The sequence below is a fragment of the Mirounga angustirostris genome, unplaced genomic scaffold, assembly GCF_029215605.1.
Source record: "Mirounga angustirostris isolate CCGP_5_RB_7025 unplaced genomic scaffold, mMirAng1.0.hap1 SCAF_10, whole genome shotgun sequence".
NCBI classification, from domain to species: domain Eukaryota; kingdom Metazoa; phylum Chordata; class Mammalia; order Carnivora; family Phocidae; genus Mirounga; species Mirounga angustirostris.
The window spans coordinates 25,940,074-25,955,972 of record NW_026991718.1 but is presented as its reverse complement, the minus strand read 5'-3'; the positions used below and the strand labels follow the sequence as shown (position 1 = coordinate 25,955,972).

Genomic DNA, 15,899 nt, shown 5'->3' with positions numbered 1-15,899 from the left:
GTAAAGTAAGGGAGAAAGACTTTTTATTTTTAACCCAGAATATTCTTAAATTCTAGAATATAACTGAAGAAATAAACCAAAAACTATTCTTTGTTATTACATACTTAAAAACAAGGGGCACCTGGGTGGCTCATCTGCCTTTGGCTCGGGTCATAATCCCAGTGTCCTGGTATCGAGCCCCACATGGGGCTCCCTGTTCAGCAGGGGAGTCTGCTTCTCCCTCTTCCTCTCCCTCTGCCTCTGCTCATGTACTCTCTCTCTCGGTCACTCTCTCAAATAAATAAGTAAAATCTTAAAAATAAATAAAAATAAAAATAAAACATGGCTCTGCAATTAAGATACTTGCAAATGAAATTACTGAAACAACATCTTTTTTTTTTTTTTTTTTTTAAGATTTTACTTATTTGACAGAGAGAGAGAGCACGCACAAGCGCACACACACACACAAGCAGGGAGGGAGAGGGAGAAGCAGGCTTCCTGCTGAGCTGGGAGCCCAATGCAGGGCCAGGGCCCTGGGATCATGACCTAAGCTGAAGGCAGGCACTTAACCAACTGAGCTACCCAGGAGCCCCAATGAAAAGACATCTTAAGTGAGCACATATCATGAAGAATATTTGTCCATTGGGGCGCCTGGGTGGATCAGTCGTTAAGCATCTGCCTTCGGCTTAGGTCATGATCCCAGGGTCCTGGGATCGAGCCCCACATCGGGCTTCCTGCCAGGAAGCCTGCTTCTCCCTCTCCCCCTCCCCCTGCTTGTGTTCCCTCTCTCGCTGTGTCTCTCTCTGTCAAATAAATAAATAAAATCTTTTAAAAAAATTAAAAAAAAAAAAGAGTATTTGTCCATTAATAAACAAGGTATTTTACTGCTACGCTACGAGTTTCATATATAATTAGCACGAACTCTATCATATGTAAGTGCTTATAATGGAAACATCGAGTTTCATATAAATACGTTGATAAAAATAACTTCTGCACCTAACAATTCATACACAATATTTCATCTCCCTTGCAATTTTCCAATTATTTAATTTATTGAATTTATACTCTTCAAGCCTTAGCCAACAAATTATTTTGGGGATTCATGTCAACCCTAGATATGCTAAACTATGACTGTAGTTGGCAGTTAAGCCAGCAACTAGACAAGAAGAATGAAACAGAGAAAAATCCACATCAAAGTATCAAAGATTTCCAGCAGAGGATCAAGGTATGTATGTTTTTTAAACAAGTCAGGGTCGACTTGCTCTACCCAGCTGGAAGGGCATTCTACTGGGGATCTCTCTCTCTCTCTCTCTGAAATCTTTTATAGTTTCTCAATGTAAACCTAATTAACTGTTTCAGCCAATTCCTTTATTATGGGGTCTTTTAAAAAAAGTATTCTACTATTTATCATATAAACATCTAGTTTGTATAATATTTAATCATATAATAGTAATACAAGCAGCATAAATTTGGAAACAAAACTAACTTTTAATAGGTTTACAATTTAATTATTGAGAAAGGAAATATACAAGTCAAGGTGTTTATAGAAGAATTGAAGAATTATGTTTAATTTGGCAAGTTGGTTAGGTGGAATTTCATTAAGAAAGTTTATACCATAACTGGACTACAATGTAAGAAGTGAAAAAATAAGCATTAGGTACACTGGCAACTAATAGGAAGGGAAGGATCACTTTACTTTGGTTAATCAAGGAAGGTATCTCTGACGTGTTGCAGATATTTTATCCTTACAAACTTGTACAAATAAAATCAATTGGAAACCCACTTAAATTTTAATTAAAGCAACCTCTTTCCCCCCTTTAAAAGTTACCAGAATAATTACTTAACAGATAGAGTGATGTATTATATACCAAAGATGTTTATTCCCACATAGGATGCCTTTGACAAATATGAGAATTTCAGATAAAAAGGAGTAACATTTGTTGATGAACGCCTATGGGCAAGACATTCTAAGTGGATACTAACATGATCAAAATTTTGGCATTCTGTACTCTTTTACCAAAAATGAAATAAATGGTACATAGGTGCTAAAAGTGTCTTGCTTTTAAATCACATAAAGAAATAAATACACTAAATATAGGCAAGCAGTCCAAATTTTTTTGTACTCCGCTAATTTTCAAGAAAATTTGGGCCATATTATAACACAGGTTGGGGTTAAAAAACAAATGACATGCAACTCTACTTAGCAGAAGAATCTTTTAAAATTTTAACCCCTTTCTTATAGACTATTAAAACAGTGCAAAGAAACACACATAATAAAACTCAAGAGTTTAAAATAAACCATTACCAAGAAAACTGTTAAGATACAAAGTTAAGTACTATGTGTCATAATGGCTCAATAATTTCTACTTATTTGTTCCCAGGCAATGTATATCAGCAAAATAAGCAAAAATAAGTTTTCATAAATGATGAAATTACGCATTTTCTGATAAACCACTAGCTTTTCATGGCACAACACTAATATAATATCCAAGCTCTCAAAGAACACTAGACCCTCCTGAATTTGCTACCCTTAAGGCCAGAAAGATGGGTACAGGGGTAGATGTGTGGCTGGGGAGAGAAGATGGGTATGCTTCCAATTGTACATTTACTGTGAATTAACTTTTTAGTAATAACTTCAGGTTTTAAAGAATGTGGTCATATTTAAATTAAGACATTTGCCATAACAACAAAATTAACTTTATTCTCAAATAGTATACTCATGAAATTAAACTTAAGTCCTGATTTTTTGAAAAGTATTAGAAAGACAAGATACAATGAGAACTCTAAACATATCAAATAAAGTGTGAGAGAAATCAGATGGTGTAATACAGCTTGCAATAATGGGTTTTGTCCCACTATAGCTAGCTATGGAACTACCAAACCAATACTGTGAAAATGAGAAAATTTTAATACTAATACACATCATTTAGCTAAGACAACTAGACAAGTTGGTAGATACTCTATAATGTTCCCAACAAAAAAGTCCTGTGCTTGTTCTCTCATTTCTACCTTCTGCTAATATATCATGTTTATTCATTTCTCTTTTTCCGTACTGAAAAAAGCCATTTTCTATCTTGCTTTAAAATTTGAAAATTTGGGGGCACCTGGGTGGCTCAGATGGTTAAGCGTCTGCCTTCGGCTCAGGTCATGATCCCAGGGTCCTGGGATCAAGCCCCACATCGCACTCCTGGCTCAGCGGGGAGCCTGCTTCTCCCTCTCCCTCTGCCTCTCCCCCTCCTCATGCTCTCTCTCTCTCTCTCTCTATCTCTGTGTCTCAAATGAATAAATAAAATCTTTTAAAAAAATTTCTTTTTGAAAATTTGTGGGGTGCCAGGGTGGCTCAGTCAGTTAAGCGTCTTGACTCTTGGTTTTGGCTCAGGTTATGATCTCAGGGTCTTGAGATAGAGCCATGCATCAGCTCCACTGCTTGAAATTCTGTCTCTGCCCCTCCCCCCCAATCCCCACCTGCTTTTTCTCTTTCTCAGATAAAATTAAAGATTTTTTTTTAATTTGTGAGTTTAATAATGGCCATATTACTGCTAAACAGTTAAACCTGGGCAAAAGAATAAATTTCTCTGGATTTTAGTTTTCTCATTTATCCCTTCCTCATCTATAAATTGGCAGAGACTTAACAGGAAAACTCAAATTTCCCTTTCTGAAATTATATTTACCTCCATGCTATGAAACCATCACTAAAATGGTAGAGATTTTATAACACTATGATAATTAACGGCAAGTAATTTAATGTGCTCAGTGATGTTGCTTTGTGAAAATACAGTATGTCATTTTCCAAAATGGTACAGAGACAAGGTGAGGGTGAGGAACCCATTCATACTTCGTTTTTTTTTTAACCAAGTATTGCTAGCAATGAAACAGGATCCCCATCTAGTGGACAGCAGGATAACAGCATGCTTACTGAATAGCATAAATGTTAATAACCACGGCTTGAATAAAAAATGATCCTTGTTTACAAGGCAGCTTTCAAAATAACATGGCTATGAGAAGTCAGAATGTTGAGAGACAGAAGTTAAAATGAACATATTCTTTATACAACGATTTTCCTATCTACCTAACTACTTTCTCTCTTTAAGGGTTTTTATCATTCCTTTGAAAATTGATATTGGAGATAAAACATTTAATTCACTTACTTGTTTGAATTACCCACCTTGAAGCTCTAGCTTCAATTTGCTGTTCTATAGTTTTTCTAACAACTGTTTGATACATGTAGTTGGCCAACAGTTATGTTACTGATTTCATGTTGATTTAATGTACAAAACCAAATAAGAACACTAACAGATGTCTTTATTTTAGTTAGCATAAAAAGAACTATTTAAAATAAGCTTCAAATGTACTCATCTATTTTAAGTAACTGGAACCATGCTGTAACATCTGAAAATCTGAAGACTAAATATGAAGACTTATACTGCCCCTGTGATGCCGCCAAACCAAACACTCCAAAAATTTCTTCATTCTGTAACTTATGACAAACTTTTACATTTTCTTCTCTACCCATTTTCAGGCCAACAGAGAGAGGCCAATATATGAAAAGGTAGGAAAGGTAGGAAAACTACTATCAGGTTATTAAAAATTCCTCCTGAAAAACATGAAACAAGAAGAAACCAGAGAGGGAGACAAACGATAAGAGACTCTTAATCTCAGGAAACAAACTGTTGCTGGGGGGGGATGGGGTGGCTGGGTGATGGACACTAGGGAGGTATGCATGTGTTGTGGTGAGTGCTATGTACTGTGTAAGACTGATGAATCACAGACCTGTACCCCTGAAACAAATAATACATTATATGTTAATAATAATAATAATAAATTCCTCTTGAAACAGTTAATTTACAAAAAAAGAAATATTGGGGCGCCTGGGTGGCTCAGTCGTTAAGCGTCTGCTTTCGGCTCAGGTCATGATCCCAGGGTCCTGGGATCGAGCCCCCGCATCGGGCTCCCTGCTTGGCGGGAAGCCTGCTTCTCCCTCTCCCACTCCCCCTGCTTGTGTTCTCTCTCTCACTGTGTCTTTCTCTGTCAAATAAATAAATAAAATCTTAAAAAAAAAAAAAAATCAGGATTTTCTCCTAACAATAGTAAGTCTGTATAAAGCTCCATATATATACACATTCGTAAGAGCATCAAGTAATTTTTAAATTTTACAAATTTACCTAAAACTAACATACTGGATGAATAATGCAAAGGTATTATCATGCTACAAGTAATAATTCTGAGAATTACTTATTGACTAAATTTAACAAATTTAATCGGGTTCCCTGCTCAGCGGGGAGCCTGCTTCTCCCTCTCCCACCCCCCCTACTTGTGTTCCCTCTCTCGCTATCTCTATCTGTCAAATAAATAAAATCTTTAAAAAAAAAAGAAAATAAATTTAACAAATTTAATGATAAATATAAACAGTACCTCTCTCTGAAGAATAGGATCAGTATCTCAGTTACAGACCGTTAGAAGGTCAATAATGGAAAAAAGGTTGTCCTTTCCCCTAAGGAATCAGTATGCACTCTTTATGTTGGTAATAATTTTGCAACTGACAGTATTCATTTTTTTACCTCCGATGCAAAGATGTTCACAGCTAAAAGTGAAGATCAATTACTATGTGCAATTACTGCTTATCACTATGGTCAGCATATTGTTAATTGCTTAAAATTTTTGGCCAATTTTTAAACTTTCACCAAAATAAAACAGACTTATTGCTAACCTCCTTGTTACAATGTAAGCCTTCCAATATGAGAACTTGAAGCTTTATTAAAAGAAACAAGGAGTAGAATCTGGTATTCATATCAATTTTTAACAGTAATTGAAAAGAAAAGTTAAAGGATTTTCAAGTACCTAACTTGTACATTAGGAGCCGGAAAAGAAAAAGGACAAAAAGGAGGTGGGAAGGGAGTAAGAAACCATATTCAATAGTTAATGGCAGATCAATGAAAAGTGGAGCATAAACTACTGTATGTTTCTATATTTTCTTGTCTTGATCGCCTATCATTTAAAAACATATAACAGAGGGTGCCTGGGTGGCTCAGTTGGTTGGGCGACTGCCTTCAGCTCAGGTCATGATCCTGGAGTCCCGGGATTGAGTCCCGCATCGGGCTCCCTGCTCGGCAGGGAGTCTGCTTCTCCCTTGGACCCTCCCCCCTCTCATGTGCTCTCTTTCTCATTCTCTCTCTCAAATAAATAAATAAAATCTTTAAAAAAAAAAAAATAACAGAAAGGAAATGTGCACTATTGACTATAGCTCTTAAAAGAGCCTACTGCATTATGCCTGTGTTTCTGTATATTATCTGCTAGTGATGTAAGCAAACCATTCCTTGAATATAATGTCACAAGTGAAATTATTAGCACTGCTCTCACACTTAAATACCAACTTGCCAGAGAGTCGATGAAATAAATGGTGTACTCTGTAAAAATGTCAATATTATGAAAGACAAAGAAAAGCTGGGAAATGTTTCAGATTAAAGGAGAAGAGATATGACAACTAAATAAAGTAGAAGATTCTAGACTGGATACTTTACCCTATCCCACCACCCCAAATTGCCAAAAATAATATGCTATAGGCAAATGATAAAACTGGAAAATGGATATAGACTAATTTTCTAAAATTGGAATTTTTAAAAAAGATTTTATTTGAGAGAGAGAGAGAGTGTATAATAGAGCACAAGTGGTGGAGAGGGAGAAGCAGGCTGCCCATCAAGGAGGGAGCCCGATGTGGGGCTCAATTCCAGGATCCTGGGCTCATAACCCTTGTCAAAGGTAGCTCCTTAACCAACTGAGCCACCCAGGTGCCCCTTAAAATTGGAATTTACGAAGTTCCAAGAAAAATGACTAGATAATTTGTTCAGATTTTAAAATGCTACCTAAAAAACTAATTAACATTTTAACCAAAATTGATTATATAAGCAACACATTTACTAATGTAACATGAAGCTGTATTTTCCTGAAAAACAATTCATATTTAGAATATTCTAAATGAGCATACTTTTCTCACCAACAGAAGATCAGAATACACCCCAAACTCAAGAAATATTTTCTGATCACTGAAAACATTTAAGAGGTATGCTACCAAATTATCTGACCTACTCATCTTAACTTTAATTTATCTGAAAATATTACTTCAAAATAATTTGTTAGCACATTCAAATATGAATGTATCAATTCCAATTATACCACTGGACAAGGTACCAGATTCAAGCACATAAATCTAAACCTTGGGCTGAGTAAAAAAAAAAACAACCCATCTTTTACAGGTAAATAGTATGTCACAAAGGAAAGGTCAAACTCTGATTTGTCATATTAATATTCTAAAATAGCTCCAAGATAGAGTATCAAAGTCTCTGTAATTCCAGATGGTTACCAAAATCACAATTTATTAACATACATACTTACCAGAAATTGCACCTTACATGAATACATTATTTTAAATAGTAAAAGTAGATAATACTGGATTTCCTTTCTGACCCTGAACCATAAACATAAAAACTCAGTGTTATACAAAGACTGAATTATAGAACAAGTTTTAAAATTTTTGAGGATATACATTTTGAAAGTGAAATGATTAATAAAATTATATTTTAATAATGTGGAAGGAGATAAAGAAAAACCTTATCACTCTATTCAATTTCTTTATACAATCCAATATTAAATTTTGGTACCAATATCTGTTTTATAGCTCTAAATATTTTACTTAATCAAAAAATATACTGTATATTTGACATCTACTTTAAAAAAAGACAAATGTGATGTATGAAATAGGTCAGAGGAAAAACAAAATCAATCTAAATAATATATCACCTCAACATTTTTATGAGGAAGTTTAAGGTAGACTAGAGAACTATCTGCTTTTAAGCCCAATAATCTCCACAATGGTAGAAGATAAGGGGCAATTACCCCTTTTCAAATACAAGGACCTTTTTCCACCCGTCCAACTGTGCATTAAACTGCTACCAAGCACCAAACAGACTTCAAGATTTATTCCCATCACTTTCCTTACCTATCCTTCCTTAATAATCTAATTAAATAGGTAAACCTCTATTTTTACAAGTAAGAATATGAGTAAAGGCAGAGATAAGAAGCAGAACAGACAGCTGAAAACAAAAACAAAAAACCTAAAAGTTCTTGGCTAAAAGGAGGAGATATTAACTGCTTGTTTTTTGTTTTTTGTTTTTTTTGGCAATAACTGTAAACAAAATATAACTTTCTGTTATTATTTGGGAAAAGAATACCAATTCTTGGAACTAATTTCAGAAATATAACTAGTTTCAATTATCAGTTGCATAATGGAAAGTAAGTAACTATAGTACTTTTATTATTGAATTTGTAAAACTCAGTACTTATTATCAAGTACCTATGGATTAGAATAATTTATATTATCTGCCTTTCTTCAAATTACCATCATCTGAAATTGTATAGTGTTTGAGACAAACATTAAAATGCACAGAAGTTCAATCAACCATATTTAGCTCAGAATACGGTCATGAAGCTGCCCACCTTTGCCCTATTATTTTCAGTTATACCTTATTTTTAAAAACAGTACATTCACAGGTTAAAACAAAGGGATAATGAAAACTTTTATTTTGTGTTCCAGAACAGGTCCCAACACAGTTATCCAATTAGGAGCCCCTAAAAACAACTAAGTATCTCCAGAATAATTTTTAAGAAATAAATCCATTAATCTTATACCTACATATATTGGGGAAGACTAATACCAAATACTTCAATTGTACCTTATTATTTTAACAGATGATAAAATAAGTCAACAAAGGACTAATGACAATGTGATTTACCTGAATCATTTCGTAGGTAAGAGGACATCGCTGGGATGAGGCAAGACTGACTGAGCAGCTCTAGAAGTACAGAAGGAAGGGCATTACTGTTCTGGATTCGATTCTCATGAGATGACTGGGCTTCTCCATTCACTGCACCACTCAAAGGATTTATATAACTTGCAAGAACCTAAAAATAACAATTGTTGGGTTTACATTGGATTTTAGCTTCACGCACTTTAAAAACCCACATTTTGTTAGATATTAAATCTGAGTACCAAGAGTTTATATTTTCAAGTCAGTCACTGTCTATCTTTTAAAAACAAGATATTTTCTTCAGATTTTCAAAAGAGAAGGGTGTGCTTTTAGCATGATGGTATACTGTATTCAGTCAGACATAGAAAAGAGTCCACCTGAGAACACAAACTAAAACCTTAGCAGCAATTCTGATATTATTTATTTTATTGACTAGATTCAATTTACATTTTGAGAGTGATCTTAGAATTTTATACTAGAATGAGCCTATCATTCTACAATTGCAGAAAATAAGGCTCCAAGATTTGACCTCCTTTAGTCAATTAGTTGATGCAGGGACTAAAGCTAATATTTAAGCACCTCCCCTTCTCATACTGGTGCTGCAGGATTTTCCATACTCGTTCAACTTGCCTGATTCTAGAAAAGTAATAAAGCAGTATGAGAAACAAAGATATAAATAAATTTTTTTTTTCCTTAAGAGTCCAGACACAGCACTTCAGATGAAAAGATGACTGGAGGGAGGTAGATATGGTACATTTTCCAGTTACTGGATAATTTCATCTTTGCCACTTTCCTCTCAGTGAAGAAGCTAATTGAGAGGGAAGAAATTTATAGTTACAAGTAGGGAAGAATAATCTTTGTCCAGTGGTATCTTAAATGTACTGAGAGGAAGGAGCATAATATGTTTTACGGAAGTAGCTGAGGATGAGCAGGATAGTTATCAATATTTAAAAATCAATACAAATAGAAAAAAAATAATTTAACTATTATCCCTGACAATATCAACTTTGTAAGCACACCTGCAGAAGACAGGTGACATGCTCCTCCTCCAGCCTCTGTTTGGTTAAGGCTTGTTCCACGTCCCATCCAGAAGCTGTAGAGCCTGTCCCAAAGCCAGTCCCTTTGGCCCAGTACAGTTGCTGTTCTTCTGTTGATGTAGGGTTATGAGAGCTTGATACCTGTGGCTTATAACAAAAAACGGAAACTTCTTACTATCTGATTTTATTTACCCTCAAAAATATTTATCAGTACAAACATAAATAGTTCAACTGCTATAGAAAATAGTCTGAGGACTCTTCAAAAAATTTAATAATGGGTTACTATGTGACCCAGCAATTCCATTCCTAGGTATATAACCAAAGAAATAAAAACTGATACTCAAATACAGGTCCATGTGTTTTCACAGCAAGACTATTCATAATAGCCAAAAAATCAAAACAGCCCAAATACCCATCAATGGAAGAATGTATAAACAAACTGTGATATATATACATACAATAGAATTACTCAGCCATAAGAAGTAATAAAATATGATACACGTACGCTATTTTGTGGATGAACATCAAAAACATGCTAAGTCAAAGAAGACAGACACAAAAGATAACATACTATACCATTCCATTTATATTAAATACACACAGTAGGTAAATACAGAGAGACAGAACACAGACTGGTAGTTGCCAGGGACTGCGGGAAGGGGAAAATGGAGAACCAATGTGTCTATTTAACAATAAATAAATAGGGGCGCCTGGGTGGCTTAGTCGTTAAGCATCTGCCTCCGGCTCAGGTCATGATCCCAGGGTCCTGGGATCGAGCCCCACATCGGGCTCCCTGCTCTGCGGGAAGCCTGGTTCTCCCTCTCCCACTCCCCCTGCTTGTGTTCCCTCTCTTGTTGTCGGTCTCTCTGTCAAATAAATAAATAAAATCTTAAAAAAAAAAAAAGAATAAATAAAAATTTTAAAATATTTATCAGTAAAACACGGAGTAAAGACTACAGTGTCAATGACTTAAAATTAAATAGAGAAAACAGTGAAAGGAATACGGATATGAGCCAGATCCCTTAGGATGAATCCAGTACAAGCATATCTTAGGAGAATTCTATAATGGTGTCCTATGTTTTCAATCACAGTAAGCAAGATTGCTTCTATTTCTAGAAGGAATAATTCTGTTTCTTTTTTTTTTTTTTTAAAGATTTTATTTATTTATTTGAGAGAGAGAGAATGAGAGACAGAGAGCATGACAGGGAGGAGGGTGAGAGGGAGAAGCAGACTCCCCGCCGAGCAGGGAGCCCGATGTGGGAGTCGATCCCGGGACTCCAGGATCATGACCTGAGCCGAAGGCAGTCGCTTAACCAACTGAGCCACCCAGGCACCCCTCTCAATTTCTTTCTTATTCAGAATGTGATGTATAGAAAAATCTCTTTTAGCAAAAGAGGACATATTAAAAATGTGAATGGTGTATAGACAAAAGAAATTACTGAGAACCGCTGGCTTTATTAACATAACCTCAAACTCTGTAAAGGTCGATTCTTTATTATTATTTTTGTGGACAGTAAAATTAAAATTAATTCTATAACAAGCATCCTCTTTTAAAGAGTTTTCACTAAATATACTATGTACACTCAAAAACATTTGCAATTAAGATTAGTTTCAAGGGTTATTTAAAAGTAATACCAATGCTTTTCATTTCTTTTAATGGGAATATTTTCTAAGGAAGAATATTATGTACAACACTTTCATAAATTGACCTGCAATTTAGTTTTATGGATAAATGACTGAAAATGCCATCTTTCAGATTTTATAAGATAAACTGTTAAATGAATGACAATTTCATTACCATATAAACAGTTAACAATAGAATACCATTGATAAAAAGTTATTTATTAAAATCTATAAAGTATAACATATACACAGAAAAAAACAAAAAAATTTAATGAACTGCAAAAACTTAACTATGCAGGTCAAGAATTAGATTACTGCACATAAGACTTTGCCACTGCTCCACTGCCTATTCGACAAACCTTCAATTCCTCCACAAAGTTAACTATAATCCTGATTTTTTATACTCATTACCTCCTTACTCTTCTTCATAATTTTACCACCTAAGCATGAAACTCTAGCCACTAGTTTCAATTTGTCTAGTTTTGAACATTATAAAAATGGAGTCACGCTGTATATACATCCCACTATGCACGGCATTTTAGTTGTGCTTGTGAAATGCATCACTGCTATTGTGTGTAGGTGGCTGTTGCCGTGTACTTTCATCACCAAAGTATTCCATTTTATAGTAGACTACAATTTCCTTATCCTTTCTACTGTCTCCACATTACTTTATCCATCCTACTCACTTTAAATTATGACAAATGATGATGGGACAATATTTGATATTGTGGTTTTGGAATTTTACCCCTTCTGATGGGTGTGTAATTGTAGTGTATTAGGGGTTTTCATTTGTACTTTTCTGTTAACTAATGAAACAGATCATCTTTTCACATTTATTGGATATTTAGGTAGCCCCTCTTGTAAGTGCCCATTCTAGCCTTTCACCTATTTTTCTACTGGGTTTTCTGCCTTTTCCTTTTGTAATTTTTGAAGCTCTCCAAATATTCTGAATAGAAGTTCTTCATCAGATACAACCAACTACAGTCTCCCATACAGATTTATGTATGGTATCCCATTGTGTGACTTCCCTTTTCACTATCCTTAGTGTTTTTGATGAAAAAAGTTTTTAATTTTAACATAGTTGCTTTTTTTCAATTTTTTCCCCTTACGGGTTAGTGCTTTTTTAAATATTCTTTTCAAGAAGTCTATCTACTCTAAGATCATAAAGATATCTGTATATGTTTTTTTGTAAAAGGGCACTATACATTTAGATCTATCATCTAGTTAGATTAATTTTTGCATGTAGAGTACATTAAGGTTTAAAGATTCATTTTTGTTCCACAAGAACATTTAAGTGACCCCACCATCATTTACTGATAAGATCATACTTACTCCATTATGTTGCAGAGTTACTACTGTCATATCAGATAACCAAACACACAGGGAGTCTCTATTGTTTGCTGGGCTTCTAATCTATCCTTGTACTAATACCACAGCTTAATAATGGATTTTGATAGTAAGTCTACTAGGTATACTGTTCTTTGAAACTGCCTTGGCTATTCTTGAGCCTTTGCATTTCCCCAAAAATATTAGAACTGGCTTGTCAATTTCCTCTAAAATAAATAAGAAATTCCATCAAACATAAAGATCACTTTGATAAGAAATATTATTGAACTGTTCTATTTTCTGTGCCCATGGAAATAAACATGAGCAAAGATCTGTTTATTAAAGACTAGTGTTTCTTTAAAAAACTTCACATATTTCATGCATAAATGTTTTGCACATATTTTTTTAGATTCATTCACAGGTATTTACTCCTTTTGGTGCTAAAAAAAAGTATCTTTAAAAAGTTCATTTTATGATTCTTGCTGGTATACAGAAGTAACTTATTTTATTTATTTTTTTAAAGATTTTATTTATTTATTTGACAGAGAGAGAGACAGCGAGAGAGGGAACACAAACAGGGGGCATGGGAGAGGGAGAAACAGGCTTCCCGCTGAGCAGGGAGCCCAATGCGGGGCTCGATCCCAGGACCCTGGGATCATGACCTGAGCCGAAGGCAGACGCGTAACGACTGAGCCACCCAGGCGCCCCAGAAGTAACTTATTTTAAATACTGAACCTGGATACTGTATCCTCATTAAACTCACTTATACCATTAATTATTTTTGGATTTTCTAGAGAGATTACCATATAAATTCAGCATATCCTGGTAAATGGGAAAGCTTCTTAAGCTATTAAATCTTTGTTTTTCAAGTAGATGGATTAACTTATGGTTTCTAAAAGAGCCTAATGGAGAAGAAAACACTTAGTTCATAGTTTCTCTTTTAAATATCCTTTTAGAAACAAAGAAGGAATACACGAATCTCTGAAATATTATTTCAGAAGAACTCTATTCTGTACTCCATGAATTTAACTTACCTTTTTCATAATCTAAATAATTAAAACTGAACCTACCTCTGCTTGATTGAGACTAGAGTTTGGAACTCGTGGGGCATGGTGGCTCAGAGCAGAGAGACAGACAAGAATTAGGTGTAGTGCTCCAATTTCCAATGCCATCCGCCTTAGAAGTACACCATCATCAGTTGTCAATGGTGTAGTGCTAAACAAGCTACGAAGGACATGGAAAGGAAGAGTTGGAAGCACATTGGCTGATGGAGATTGCAGAATATGACCTAGATTAAGAAAAGAGAACTCAAAATTAAAAATATTTAAGAACACAATAAGGAACAATATACAGGTCACAAATTAATAGTGACAACATAACATATCATTAAATTTATTAAAAAAAAAAACAACCCAAAGACCACAAACAGAATAATATCTGGAAGTTTAATAATAAGAAGTATCTGGAAAATCTCTTTAAGACATAGTATATGTAAACAAATAAAAGTTGAAATATATACATATGATAATTAATATAGACTACGTCAATATTATTATAAATGAGAAACTGAACAGAAACCTAACAACTAAAATAGAAGCATTTAAAGTTCCTGATTGACTTGGGAATAGTTTCCACCATGAACAAGTAATGAAAGAGTGAAACCATTTTATTTGGTCTGTGATACAGTTTGCTACTACATGTAGCTTTAGAAAGGAATGTTAAACAAAAAAAACCCAAACCAAACCAAAATAAAAACCACCACTACATGAACGGTGGATGAGACAACAGATATCAGTGTTATACTTTTTAATAAACATTCACTGTATATTCACTAAAAAAAAGCGTGAAATGATATAAAGACAATTTTCTGCTTAGGGTTACACCTATCATTTTGTGATAGAGTACCAAAATAAAACGTATCTCTTTATCTACTTAAGTTAAAAAAAATTCCTGATCTACTGAAATAGGTATATAGTTTATATATGAAACCAAACAACCAAGACTATTTATAGTATGTAATTTAATAAGTTATTAGAAAAACATTTAAAATAATGTCACCATTTTTTTTAAAGATTTCATTTATTTATTTGAGACATAGCAATAGAGTGTGCATACAAGCAGGGGGAGAGCGGCAGGCAGACGGAGAAGCAGGCACCCTGCTGAGCAGGGAGCCCAATGCGGGACTTGATTCCAGAACCCTGGAATCATGACCTGAGCCAAAGGCAGATGCTTAACTGACAGAGTTACCCAGGTGTCCCAATGTCACCATTTTTTAAGAATTCCATCAACATGAAAATTCAAAAGAAAAGAATGTGCTTTTTGTAAAATATGTACTTTGAATATTCAATAGCTTCAGAGTTATAGGATCCACAAATAAATTCACATAGTTTTATTGGATTAAATATACTTTGTAGTAAGGGTTTAACAGTATTCTAGCTGGCATGTGACAGATTTCACCTCTAATCAAAACCATGTGATTTTAAAATTAAGAACAATTAATTTTCAGATGGAATGGTCATTAACTGAATAATCACAGGTAACCTGATTGAAAATCTACTTGCTAGGCTACCCTAAATTATGACTTTTCTTTTATGTTCCTTTATATTAAATAAAATTGCCAGCCCAATGGAAACAATTGCCACAGTTTTTTTAAATTTTATTTTATTATATGTTAATCACCATACATTACATCATTAGTTTTTGATGTAGTGTTCCATGATTCATTGTTTGTGTATAGCACCCAGCGCTCCATTCAATATGTGCCCTCTTTAATACCCATCACCAGGCTAACCCATCCCCCACTCCCTCCCCTCTAGAACCCTCAGTTTGTTTCTCAGAGTCCATAGTCTCTCATGGTTCATCTCCCCCTCCAATTCTTCCCTTCATTTTTTCCCTTCCTACTATCTTTTTTATTATTATTCTGTAATATTATACTACAAAATAAATTATTATATAATGTTACTTTCCACATTCTGTTCTCTTTAGTCTAAACACTGCTTCCAGATTCACTTTCTTAAGAAAGATTATCATCATATCATGACTTGGTTCATACGTTTTAATAAATTTTCATTACTATTCAGAAAAAAATCTGAAGTTCTTTTTTTTTTTTAAAGATTTTTTAAATTTATTTGAC

At 34.3% G+C, this 15,899-nt stretch overlaps 1 protein-coding gene across 11 annotated transcripts in view; it reads right to left on the bottom strand.

The window, feature by feature from the left end:
* The window catches only part of BIRC6 (baculoviral IAP repeat containing 6), a 227,694-nt gene that overhangs the window by 54,413 nt on the left and 157,382 nt on the right, over window positions 1–15,899 (bottom strand). For all 11 annotated transcript variants that reach the window (XR_006792448.3, XM_064572077.1, XM_045884369.3 and 8 more), the window contains 3 exons: window positions 13,837–14,054; window positions 9,800–9,964; window positions 8,766–8,934 (listed from right to left, as the gene is read on the bottom strand). Coding sequence is in view for 10 of the 11 variants with exons in the window: in XM_064572077.1 (XP_064428147.1) it covers window positions 8,766–8,934; window positions 9,800–9,964; window positions 13,837–14,054 (552 nt within the window). In the remaining variant the exon portion in view is untranslated. The remainder of the gene's footprint in view (window positions 1–8,765; window positions 8,935–9,799; window positions 9,965–13,836; window positions 14,055–15,899) is intronic.